The 13,290-nt window shown below is 33.1% G+C and overlaps 1 protein-coding gene across 1 annotated transcript; it reads left to right on the top strand.

The window, feature by feature from the left end:
* Window positions 1-7,861: 7,861 nt before the first annotated feature.
* LOC106456876 (MIF-like protein mif-2) lies at window positions 7,862-12,699 on the top strand. The gene is made up of 3 exons (XM_022382660.1): window positions 7,862-8,101; window positions 10,105-10,276; window positions 11,129-12,699. The coding sequence occupies exons 1-2, from the start codon at window positions 7,904-7,906 to the stop codon at window positions 10,243-10,245; spliced, it is 339 nt and encodes a 112-aa protein (XP_022238368.1). The 5' UTR covers window positions 7,862-7,903; the 3' UTR covers window positions 10,246-10,276; window positions 11,129-12,699.
* Window positions 12,700-13,290: the final 591 nt, after the last annotated feature.

Genomic DNA, 13,290 nt, shown 5'->3' with positions numbered 1-13,290 from the left:
CGAGAGGCTGTGCTGTACCGTTGATTTATAACACCGACACGTGGTTCTCAACCTATACTACAGCTAGTGGCCATAGCTCTTAGGCAAGAAATATTTCAGACTGTACTGTTGTTTGAAGTTCAGCACAAAGCTACACAATGGGCTATCTGTGCTCTGCCCACCATGGGTATCGAGACCCGGTTTCTAGCATTGTAAGTCCTCATACGTACCGCAGTGCCACTGGCGGGCTTCAGACTTTGCAAAATACAAGGAAAGGCCACAGGCACAGCTGGCCTTAAGGTAAAGCCAGCAAAGCAGATGCTTAGGGCTCCTTGCTAGGGGATCTGCATACATATTTGTATGACTGATTCTTAAACATAAAGCTACAAAACTTAAAAACTGTATGGTTGACCCATCAACAACAGTGCCACATTGTTCTGTTGTATAATTTTCTTCATATATTTTCATTTTGTATCTTACTTAGGGCCCCGCAGTGGCTAAAGCCAGCTCTGGCCACCAGGGTTGTTACATGCATATATACAAACTAGCAAAAGTGGTTCTTCTGGCTACATGTTGAATACGTTGATAAGTTAAAGTTCTATATACATAGAACCGATGAACTTCTCGTGCAATGGTTAGATTAGGAGTCAAAGATTGAGACTGGTGACTAAGACGATAGATTTACATCATTTTGATTTAGGTGATGAGGAGAAAGATTCTAGGAGTACTTATCTGGCAGACCAAGAAGAGACAGATGAGTAAGTCCTCTACTTTCTGAGCTAACAGTCAAGGTTTCAATTATCACACAGTTAGAACAGTTGAATTTAGTAGATATAAAGCCTAGAATATCAACAATTTGTACGACTAGTGGTGAATGGTTGTTAAGTTCAAAATTAGACTAAAAGGGCATTGTGACCCTCATTTTCTGAGCTATCAAGTGACTATCCATGGCGAGGTATTTGTGTTAAATCTTGTAATAGTCATTCGCACTTACTAGCTGAGTAGTAGCAGAATTTGTTTAGAGCTGACAACAAGATATTTGCTAGATACATAACCTGAACCAGATTAACCCATAGGCTAAGGCTATATAACCTGAAGGCATCATATTTTTAGGCTCTCATTTTCTTATTATTAAACACAAACCTTCATTAGCAAATAATGACACATCTCTAGATTTATTATGCTTTTAGAGTTGATTGATGTTAGGTATGTCTCAATAATTTTATCCCTTCTGTCCAGTTAACGGTACTTATCTTTGCCCCCTTGTTTTTGTTAACCCATTTGTGTCTTTAATTAATATAAAAGTATGATTTTATAATTTTTACATTTCATCATAGTCTCGGCTTCAAATGATTAATCATTTTCAAAATGTTTTTTTCTTCAGACTTTGTGCATTGATCAATCAGTATGTCGAATAAAGAAGGGTGTCAAAAACTGAACTGAAGGAAGACGACAAAGACAAGATGCAGAGCTGAAAGGAACCCATCTCTCCTAAATCTTTTGTTCTCCTATTAATTCTAGTGGCGAAGTTCAGGTAACAACCAGCACAATCACACCTGCTGCCCCCGATAAAAAGAACCAGCCTTCTGTGGCTGCAGTTATTTCGACTCACTCCTCTAAAGACAGTTCCACTGATAGTGATACCACTACAATATTTTTCTCCAACGATCCAGGCGCGTGGAATATCACCTCACAAGATGTCATTGCATATTGGACTGAGAGGGACCCACAGGAATGCTAGAATCTGGATGCTGAATTTACATTGGCAAAGCATGAATAGAACAAGTAGTATCGTTATCTGACTAAATCAGTATTTGAATATGTGAAGACCAACGAACAAATTGGCAAGCGAGAATGTCTCTTCTATTCGCCTTCTAAGAAGAAAGTGTACTGTTTTTATTGCCGCCTCTTTTCTGATGCCAAAAAGTGGGGAATGTTCTATGAAAAGTACTTCATCGATTGCCAATCATGCAAGGAGTGAGCAGCATATACTGTAAGTTGGCATGTGTCATATCTGAGAAAAAGTTGTGCCTGCTAGAAGAATGTTCTCAGATGCGTAGTTGAAAACATCGTTTTTCTTTCTGAACATGGTCTGCAATTCCATGGCTCAGGTGAGACTTTTGGATCGAAATACAATGGCAATTATCTTGGTCTTCTGGAGCTAATCTCTAAGTTCGATCTTTTCCTGGCTCAGTACATCAATGAGCATGCAAATCGTTGAAAATACCGTATGTCATATTTATCAAAGATTATTTCTCATAAATTAATTGCACTGCTGGCAAAGAAGGCACTATCAGTTATTATTGCTTATATCAAGGATGCGGGGTGTTTTTTTCCATGTCTGTCTACTCAACACTGGATGTGTCACATATAGATCAGCTGACTGTCATCTTGCACTGTGTGCTACCCAGGGAACCAGTTGAACATTTCATAACATTCATAAACATCACTAGCTATATGGAGAGAAACTTGCCTCATACCTACTTGATTTTCTCACCAAAAAATAGATTCATATCTGCCTTTTTTGTGGCCAAAACTATGGCAATGGCAGCAACGTGAGTGGTGAATATTCAGGGATGCAGGCAAAAGTAAAAAAGTACAATGTTTTGGTTATTTACGTACCATGTGTTGCACACTCACTCAACCTTGTTGACCAATCTGTCGTGGATTGTTGCACTGAAACAGATTCATTTTTGGATTCGTCCAAGAATTATATAGTTTTTCTCTGCATCAACCAGCCATTGGATTATTCCCACAGATTCACTACCACAGGGATGCCTAGTGCACATATCACTCTGTGGAACATGGTGGAGTGCCAACACTGAAGCTGTGAATGCATTGTTCTGGGATATCACAACACTTCTGAAGTACTAGAAAGAATCAAGGATGTTGAATATCAAAAACCAACAACAAGAAAAGATGCAAAGATTCTGAGTGGTGTGATGCACACTTTGTAGATTGGGATTTTGTGTGAGGTCTGGAGTTACATACTTCAGCCATTCAACAGATGCAGTCTAAGCGTGAAAAGTGCTCAAATCGACCTTTCCACTGCTGTAAACTGTAAAGGAGTCTTAGAACTGTTCTTCAACAAATATGGGACAGTTTTGATGAGCACATGGCTCAAGGAGTTGCATAGACTGCTAACCATAAATATAAATCAGCCAAACACCGCAAAATATATATATATATGTGACGATGCAATTGCTCACACATTCAGCAACTTCAGAGTAAATATCTTCATCACAAGCTTACGCTGATACTGACAAAACTTTTAGTGTCCTGGCAAATATTTCGCCTAATATGTCAAGTCAGTAAAGGTATCAAACTATGTGTCTGAAATATTCAGACGATCTCCCAGTAAATTTAAATAAATAATTTCAGTAATTTGTTGAATTCATATCCTTCTCAGATATTGAGAGAAAAGATGATGAAAGCAAGTCTATTTGGATGTACCATGATATCATTGAGTCCAATTTTGCGCTCTTAATCAGCACAGAAAATGAATCAAGCTGTGATAAATATTAGAGGAAATATACATTAATAATTCACTACACGCCGAATATTTTAATCTTGAAACTGAAAGTTCTCTCAATACTATTAATAAAAATAACAGGTGCACTGTATCTTCAAATAACACTTTACTGATCAATAACTACAGTTAACTTCATATCACATGGTCTCACTGCCTAGGTCAAAATCCTTTGTTTCCATTCATATTTTGCTTAATATTGTGTTATTTGTGTAACTGATCTATTCATGTTAGACAACACTCACAAATTACTTCATGGAAGGTACATACATGCATGTAAGGACACACACATATATATTGCCATATACATATGTCACCAACATACCTTGTCAGCTACACTAAAAGACTGCCTCTGGCTCATGCACAAATTACTTCAGCAACATTCTTAAGTTACACCTCACAGGCTACATTTTGATAGCCATGGGACAGTAATGTGATGCCATATAATAGCTATCAAACTCAATATTTGTTTTATCTTCAGGAATCACAAAATATATATAATCACCAACAGAATTCAGCTAAACTGAAACTTTTCAATTAAAATAATCGTAAGTCAGAATTAATATTATTGCTCTTACCATAATGTATGCCAATATAAACTCAGATGAGACACAACTCCTTCAATGTATATGGAGAAGTTATATGCTCTTCAGGTACATGGGAAAGATTTAGCGAGGATCATGTGGTATACTTCATACAGCTCTTGCCACTCAGCTAACTCGGGTAAGTGATTTTTGTGAGACCTCACATGAAATTTTGTCACATAATATCACTTAACAGCTGTGTTTTTGGACTCCTAGTTGTTATCTTCACTTGTGCAAATTTCTGATGCACTATGACTTACATATACTAACACCAGTTTAGTATTGATATTCCACTCATGAACCACGGACCCGATTTTATCAATGGTAAGTTACCTCTTCTTTCACCTTACATTGTCATTTTTGGAGATTCTATTAATAAATACCGGCATATACTAACACCAATCATCCTATTTTGTGATAATCAAGTGGAAATTACAAAATGTAATGCATAGATTGTATTGTGAACATAACTTGATGGCTTAGAAAGTGAAAATTGCCACTTCCTTTCAGTTATTGAATTATCAACCACATTACTGTCCTAGTTGTATGATGATCATGTAGTAATCATACAATGTAGTACATACATTGTACCTTACAATATCACCCAGTAGCCCAGAAGGCAAGGAACACCACTTCCTTTCAATTTAACTTTTCAATAACATGACCATCCTATCTGCTTGATTAGACCACGACATCAATCAAAAGGCCATTAGTGGCAGTTTGATCAACTTTGGAGTTGTTTCTTCTTCATATGGCTATTCCTGATCATCCAAACGAGTACTCTTAGCTCTTTTCACCTTATCTAAATGCTTAATTGAGTCAAGCACTGAACCATACAAATTCAACATAAGGCATTGCACTCACTGTCCATTAACTTATTTATTCTAGATAGTGGTTTGTCTGAAATGATTAAAGAAATGATCCAGACTTTACTTGGTTGTACTCTTAAATATCGAGGAAGACATGAGTAGCTAAACACATTTTATTATTCTTTCACCCTAGAGCAGAGTCCTACTATTCATCAAAGTGTTGGGATACCTGAGTATAATCACCACACTGTACACCCATGTTTAAAATGTCTCAGCCTGGTGTTGGCCAAGACTCTATAGGAGAAAGGCTTATGATACCCTCATAGGTCCCTGTGAGTAAGACTAAGCAAATCAATAGGCTCTGTGTGACCGTAGATCCATGGTCACTCTAGGAGGACACTTCCCAGCTTGAAGAAACTCATGACTGCCCCAAGGTTCACCGTATTCATCATTTGGTGCCTAGTGTCTCACCTATCAGTGAAACAATTTCTCTTAATATAATTTGTCCTCCAATGGCACCTCCAATTTCTCTTGGCTAGTCTCAGGTTGCTCTGCTTATAGCTGAGGTTGAGTTGCTTTGGCTAGCAAAGACCTGAGAGTCCTATAAAAACTAAACCATTTGGTCTCATACTTGCTAAACACAACACCACCTCTACAACCTCTGTTGTATGTGTTTCCCTTGCAGTGAGGCCAATCCTAAAGGAAAGAACTGTGTCAGGGTTTTATGTGTGTGTGTGGGCTGAGGATTCTTCTACAGTAGGTGTCTGTGACTTGTTGGCAATAAAGTCGACAATAAACGGACAGCACACATTCCATTTGTTTTAAAACAATATATTCAAAACTAGTTATTAAACGTATGTACAAAAATTCCTTACACTATGGATATCACAATTGTATCTTAAACTCTAAATAGTTCTCTTTTTCGTGTCAAAAGTTCATTCGGGCTGGTTCAATTACTTGACAATATGAACTATTTTTCTCTACTCTTATTACAATAGTATCAGTAAATAATTCACTTACACTACATAATAGGTTATCACAGTTGTATCTCGAACTTTAAATAATTGTCTTCTTTCGTCAAAGTCCACACAGACGGGTTCAGTTACTTTAGAACACCCTTTGACAAAACAAATTATTGAACTGGGAAACTCACTTTAAAATATCACCCATTATAGCTAAATCACTCACACGTCAGCTAACTTCATGTTTTCTTTCTGACTGAACTGGACTTTTTTCTTCACTTTATATGACTTGCGCAATCTTGGTCACTTATATTTATTAGGTTGATCACTGAGGCCTCGAACTTTCTGTAAAGTAAGCGAACGGCGCTGATTTAACAATACACAGTTAAGGTAACGAGAAAAATCGAGTAATGTGACTTCAATAATATTTGTAAAGCCTAGACAACAATGTAATTGCAAACACAATGTTCGACTCATAAAGAATTACATAACCAAACTTGTCATAACTATCGCCTTTAAAATAATTACTTTTAACTCTCTTTTTATGAAAAGTAAATCAAATGTTAAATCACCAAATTACTGAAATAATAACACTTACACTAAACAGTCTTGTATATCCAGCAAACCGGATCAGCCATCCTTGGTGTACCATCTTCTGACAGTTCTTCTACCCAAGTCTGTGGCAGAAATGGGAAAGAAGTCATGAATCTTCACAGCATTTGCAAAAGTACAATGTCCAGGAAAGGATTTCTCCTAGACGAGACAACTCTCTTGTACAACCATCTCTCTTCAGTGACCCAATCTCCCTATTGCTCATAAATCCTTTGAGTTGTGGAAAATAACATTTCTTCAATCATAAATCCCTTTTGAGCTTAATAATACAAGAGTTCAAGTAAAAAACAACATATTCATCAGTAGAAAACAAAAACTCTATGATAAGATATCCTTTAGTCACTGTACTAAAATTTTCTCCTTCCTATACACTCTTTGGTATTTTCAGGTGAAACTGACTTCCCTTTAAAGCAACAAGATAGGTCCGCAGAATGACACAAGATTTAACATGATATTTATTAAGAAATAACTCTTAGTTCTTTGACTTTGAGTAAGATTGAGAAAGAAATGCACTGGACATACATCCACAAAAACATAATGAAATACTCTTTATTCAAACTCATAACCACAATCAAATTATTGTGTGTACAGGATGAAGGACAGCATCTTTACTTTATAGATATATCTCTGAATTCTCTCTTAAAAATTTGTAAAAGTGCCTGATGAGAATTGGTTAACTTACAAGTTAAACTTTAGGAGAGTATTACCATTTACAAAGAAACAACTTAAAATTCATTTACCAAACTGATTGGTCGAGCCTGGAAGATTGTAATAACTAATATAATACTATATTCTTAGGATGTGTGCACTAACTATGTCACTGTTGGTCAATCCCGTTGAAACATAAGAGAGGCCACAACCTCCAGATATTACCTGCCCTACCGTTGGAGGATATTGCTAGAGAAAACAGGTGTGATCTTTAAAGAATGACAAAGTAACAGAGACAGCTAGAACGATATCATCTTAACGATTTTCTTGACTACTGTTACCACGTGTTGTGTGAAACTGCACATACTCAAAAACAGCTCATAAATTGAGATTAATACTATGTGATATAATAAGATAGAAACTCATGGTATGTTTATATACCATAGTAACAATATCAAGAAACAAGAGTACATAATAAATGAAGTTGTTACTACTACGTAAAACTCTTAACCTAATAAAGTAATGAATAGTGATAAAGTATATGTAATTATTGATGAAAAAGGTATTGCAGACAGCAGGATTTTGACAAAATTCACAAATTCATATGGCTAACATCTATAAAAATCTTCCAAAATAGTCGTAATTGCACGCACAGTAACATTTCGGAGAGTATTTATCGCCATTCAAGTAAATATGGTCGATAATTAAAAGCAACTGCCAAGCAAAGTCACGTGACACGCAGTTGATCTTGTGTGGTGTCCTTTAAGTTAAAGGTTATTTATGAAATCAGAATCACATGATTTGAAGAAAGATTGTAAAACGTACGAGAAACCAACAGATCAGTACAACTACAAGCTTAAGGGAAAATATATCAAAATGCCGTTGTGTAGATTTGAGACAAATATTTCCAATGTTCCTAAAGACTTTCATATTCTTCTTACTGACTTACTAGCAGATATACTTGGTAAACCTAAAGAGGTAGGTGAAACTAATATTTAAGTTTAAACTTAAATTTCTACGGCCCTTGTTTTCGTCTTGAGAGTGTAGGCGTGGTATTTAATTTATTATTATTCAGAATAATCATATAACTGTTCTGTACTGTAGCCCGTAGGTAAAATTCACCGTTATTCCAAAATTCAGTTCAGACTTGAGTTTTTGAAAATTTATTTTATCCAGCATTTACTTTTTCTCACGCACTTTTGAACATTTTTATGACCTAAATGTTAAACAAATGAAGTAACTTGGAAAAAAAAGATTGTTTTTATCTTTATAAACTAATTTAGAGATGTATGAAATTAAAACACCAACTACTTATTGTTTGATCTATCTTGTTAAGTTGTTGCATCTTCAGAGTTAGTACAAATATTTGAAAATTTATAACTATAATTTTATAGATATTTTTCATTTTGCCATTTTAAGAGACTGAAAATTGTTGTTTTGTTTTACTTTTGTTACTTGTCTGATGTTTATATGTGTTTAAAGGTTCTAGTTTTTGCATCTAAATGGTTGAAACTAATTATTGTACACTCGTAAATATAATTTAAGGACAACAAGGGACCTCTTTGGTCCATCTAACGTGTCCCATCCATTGTAATGAACTCTAAAATGAAAATATAGCACTCAAAACGACCTTTATTATTTAGATATTTACCAAGCTTTCCCTTAAATTAACTGCACCTACCATATCTGAAAGAAACCCATTCCAAAGGCTGACCCCATATTAGAAAAATGAAGTTCAAGATGACTCCTACCTCAATATTGTCAATTTCTGTAAGAATCTTAAACACCTCAATCAGATACCCTCCAACTCTTCTTTTTTCAAAAGAAAACAGTTTCATAGATCTTAACCTATCCTCGTATGACAACCTTTCCATCTCAGATATTGTATAGCCCTACTCTGAATACTTTCCAAAAATTCAATGCCTTTTTTTAAGGTAAGGAGCCCAAGACTGAGCTCAGTACTCCAGATCTGGCTTAACCAATGACTTGTACAATGATATTATAACCTCTTTAAACTTGTATACAATATTCCTGTAGATACAACCTTAGATGATATTTGTCTTACCACTAGCAATAGCACATTTCTTGAATGGGTTAAGAGATTGATCAACCTGAACATCAAGGTCTTTTTCTTCCATAACACTGTTAAAATTATTCCCATCAAAATTATATTCATGTTTCAAATTGTGATACCCCACATGCATTACCCTGGATTTATGACAATTAAAAGTAATCTTTCATTTATTTGCCCATCTCACCAAATAATCCAAGTCCTTTTGTAAAGCAGCAACGTCCTCCTCACAGTCAGCAACACCCAAAATTTTAATATCATCAGAAAATTTAAATAATTTATTAACCATTCATTCATCTATGTCATTGAAATAAATAAAAAAATAAATAGTTTTTACCGTATGAAACTGAAATGTTGCATAATCACTGTTTCCATGGCACTTGAATATTCTGATAAACGTTTACTTGAAAACATTTGAGCATTATAAAATGTGTTTTAAAGTTTTTAATTTTTAGTTGTTCCTAATCTTGTTTTTTGTAAAAGTAAATTTTAGCTTCAATGATTACAGATATATTTCTCAAAAGTCATTAAATTAAGAAATTTGATGAAACTGGATCACTTACAACATTAATTAAGAACATATTAAGTCATTAATCAATCTTTAAAACATTTATGGAACAATAAGATTAAAGTTTATTGATGAGTATACACTAGGAAGTATAAAATACAAATTCTTCAATAGCTTTATTATAGAAAATAATGGTGTAAGCTTGAAACAAACAAAAGCTAATGTAAACAATATTTTTAATGAGTTTTTAGCTTTCTCTGACCCTTTTTTTCCTGACATTTCATTTAACAGTTAGAAAATATTTAAAACTTGTGTGAAAACTCTCTCATAGGAACTTCCTAGACAAATGTTACATACAGTAGAATATTTGTTGATGTCAGTACTAATGGAAAACTATTTTAGAAAATAAGTGTGGTAGTATACCCTGGACTGCAAATGTATCGTGGAGGAACAGATGATCCAACATGTCAGCTTGTCATATGGTCAATTGGAGTGTTTGGAGTCGAACAAAACCCAAATATGCTGGTCCTGTTTATGAGCTGATCAAAGAAAAATTAGGAATATCAGATGATAGGTGAGAAGCTCGAGTTTTAGTAACTTACAGTTCTCAAAGAATGAAAAACTGTGCATTACAAACAAATTTTATCTACAAATAGTGTTCGGCTGTACCATTATTTAATGTTTATGCCTTTTATTCTTCAAATGTATATTATGTACAATTGAATGTGTATATTGAAATGTATAGTTATAATGGGGGACAGTGATAACCTCAGATACAGGGTTTCTGTACTCATTAAATTAAAATGGCCAGTCGTCAGTAAAGAACTTGTTTGATCAGTTTTTTAATGATTTAAAACAAAATCTTGTTTTAATTGCTTGATTGTAAATTGATATTCTTAATTTTGAAAATGTGGTTATAAATGTAATAGGTACAACGGTCTAAATTTTTTTAATTTGCCTTATTCATAAATATATGCTGTTAAGTTTCCACATGTGTTGAAAACTTGGTATATATTCTTTATCACAAGATGTAGCCAAGTCATGTATAAAATGTACATGCATAAAAAAAAAAGAATTAAGTCACTAATTTGACTAGCAATTAAATGTTGAGTGCAAGTTCATTCACATACATGAAAATGTGTAAAAGATCAAGTAAAGTAAACAAAATGCACATTCGTATTTAAAGAATAGATCAACAACATTGTATGTTTATGCTGCTACAAAAAGACAGATCTTGGGATAGAGAATGTAGTGCAAGTAATTTAGCTGTTCATTTCTGAGAAAGGCTGTGATGCTTTTTGGGATATAAGAAATGTTGTCTTATTTGAATTAATTACATGAGGAATTGAATGAAAGTAAATTTTTGATTCCGTTCGTATAATGCTCCAACTAATTTACTTAATACTCATCTTTTTTGTTTTTACAGAATTGTTCTAGTTTTCCATGACTTGAAGCCTCACGAGTTAGCCAAACCTCTTTAATTGAGAAAAATCAAGGTTTTTCAAGGAATCTGAATGACAACTTTAAAACTTTTCTTGATATTAGATATTTACCAACACAACAGTTATTCTTGATATCACAAAAAGAGGGCCAGATAACCTAAAATACTGCATAGTTGCTTAAAATCTTTTTTGTATGCACTGAATATAAAAATAAAAAAATTCTAAACTTTTATTAAGAATAGATAGTCTCAGGGTTACATGTATAAAGACAAGTTATTTTTGGCTATCGTACAAACATATTACTAGAATTATATTATTTGATGTTGTTTTTATTCTAAGTTGATGGTGTTACTAAAGTACAACCCAACTAATACTTTTTTACTAGTTTGAAAAAAAGTTATAGTGCTGTTATTATTTGAAGACTAAGATTAAGTTAGTTTAGAATCTATAACGTATTTACGTTATATTAATATGTAAATTCTTATAAAATATCAATAAAGAATTAACATATTAGATGTTGATTTTTGATAACAATAAGAAAGTGTACTACTGAAACTTGTGCCTTTTGTATAGATATCTTTTACTAAAATTTACTTTACTTAATAATTATTCACATTTTAATAACTCGTTAGTGTTACAGATAAAGGCATAGAATGGAAGTGCATTAGTTTTCTGGTTTTTTCTTTTTTCTGTAAAATAATTAGTTTTTTGAGCTACCATGCGATAGAAAGTAGTTTAATATCTGTTTGTTAAAAAATGCAATGTGCATTTCAAAAATGTTAAATTTTGTACATTAATTTAGTTTTTCTGGAATAATAAAAAATGTAAGTTTTACATAGCTTAGGAAGAAAATGATTTAGCGTAATAATTTTTGAAGCTATAAATGGTACTCCTGTATAAATAGGAAATATTATTTGAATGAAAGAAAAATTATTTACTTGAAATAGATATGCAATAGTGCATTGGTGGATACTATATCTCCTCCTCCTCTTTTTTGTTCCTTTGAAGCTTTGGTAACCAATGCACAGCTGTTTAGCATGAAGGTTATTACAGCTGTTGATTATAACTACTAAGTAATGAAATATGTGAATTTAAACTACTTATTATATAGATGCAGCATATAGTAGTCTAATTTTGTTTAGAGAAACATTAATTTCTCGATTGCATCTTGAATACTGGCTTTTTTACAACTAAATTTCTCCAAGATAAAAATGTCCTCGTTAATATCAACATGAAAGTTTTTGATTTACATGGTGTTGATCTTAAAGGTTTGTTTGTTTTTTTATGTAGGAAGATTTTTTTTACTTTCTGTAGAATGCAACAGAAAAACACAATCACTAAGATTTAAGGAAATTATTCTAGTCTAAAAAGGAAATATAATTAATAATTGTGCCAAATGTTATAATAAAATTAGTAGTCAATGTATCCTCGGGAAGCGTCACATAATTAGTTAACCCTTTCCTAAACTAGTTTACATAGTCTGCATTTCAGTATAAAGAACTTTCTCACATAAAGTTTCTAGTGATGTCCCTAAATGCATTTTTATATAGTAAAATATGTAACAATGAAGCACATTATCTCGGAAATGACCTATATGAGCGTGATTAAATATTTAAATTAGGGTGAGAGGTAAAGCAAGTATGTTCTGACAGGTTAATCATAACTGAAATATAACAATACCTTAATTAGAAGAACATTTGTAAGCTGAGAACAATTATTAAGCTGGTTTCAACCACTTGCTGAACCCTCAAAAAATTATATATTTATGTAATGTAGATTTTCAGTATCAAGTTGTGTAAACCATTCGTTTTTTGTTGGTTTTTTTTACACTAAGCCACCTGTCAATAACTATTGTTGGATTTTGTTTACCCAGTTTGGTTTAGTGTTTAAATTGTTTTGTACATAAGAATAAGTAATGACTTATGAGTTTGAAAGGTTTGTGGTGCTTTTCTAAGAAAACTATTTTTGTTCAAATAAAGTTAGTTACTTTATATGCTTTTAATTTTTTATCAGTATTTAAAGGAGCTAAAACAATTCTATATACAGATAAAAGAATTTCTGGCAGTATGTATGTTTTTTTTTTATTTTGATATTAACAAAACCTAAAATGTAGTTGAACTGAAATCTGAAGTATTTACAAAAGATG

This window comes from Limulus polyphemus, unplaced genomic scaffold (genome assembly GCF_000517525.1).
Source record: "Limulus polyphemus unplaced genomic scaffold, Limulus_polyphemus-2.1.2 Scaffold267, whole genome shotgun sequence".
NCBI classification, from domain to species: Eukaryota; Metazoa; Arthropoda; class Merostomata; order Xiphosura; family Limulidae; genus Limulus; species Limulus polyphemus.
This window is presented reverse-complemented; position numbering and strand designations above follow the sequence as displayed.

Excerpts from the sequence above, each read along its gene's own strand:
- LOC106456876 (XM_022382660.1), top strand. The coding sequence starts at position 7,904 with ATGAAATCAGAATCACATGATTTGAAGAAAGATTGTAAAACGTACGAG. Across the intron at positions 8,102-10,104 it reads TACTTGGTAAACCTAAAGAG|AAAATAAGTGTGGTAGTATA; the intron begins GTAGGTGAAACT and ends AAACTATTTTAG.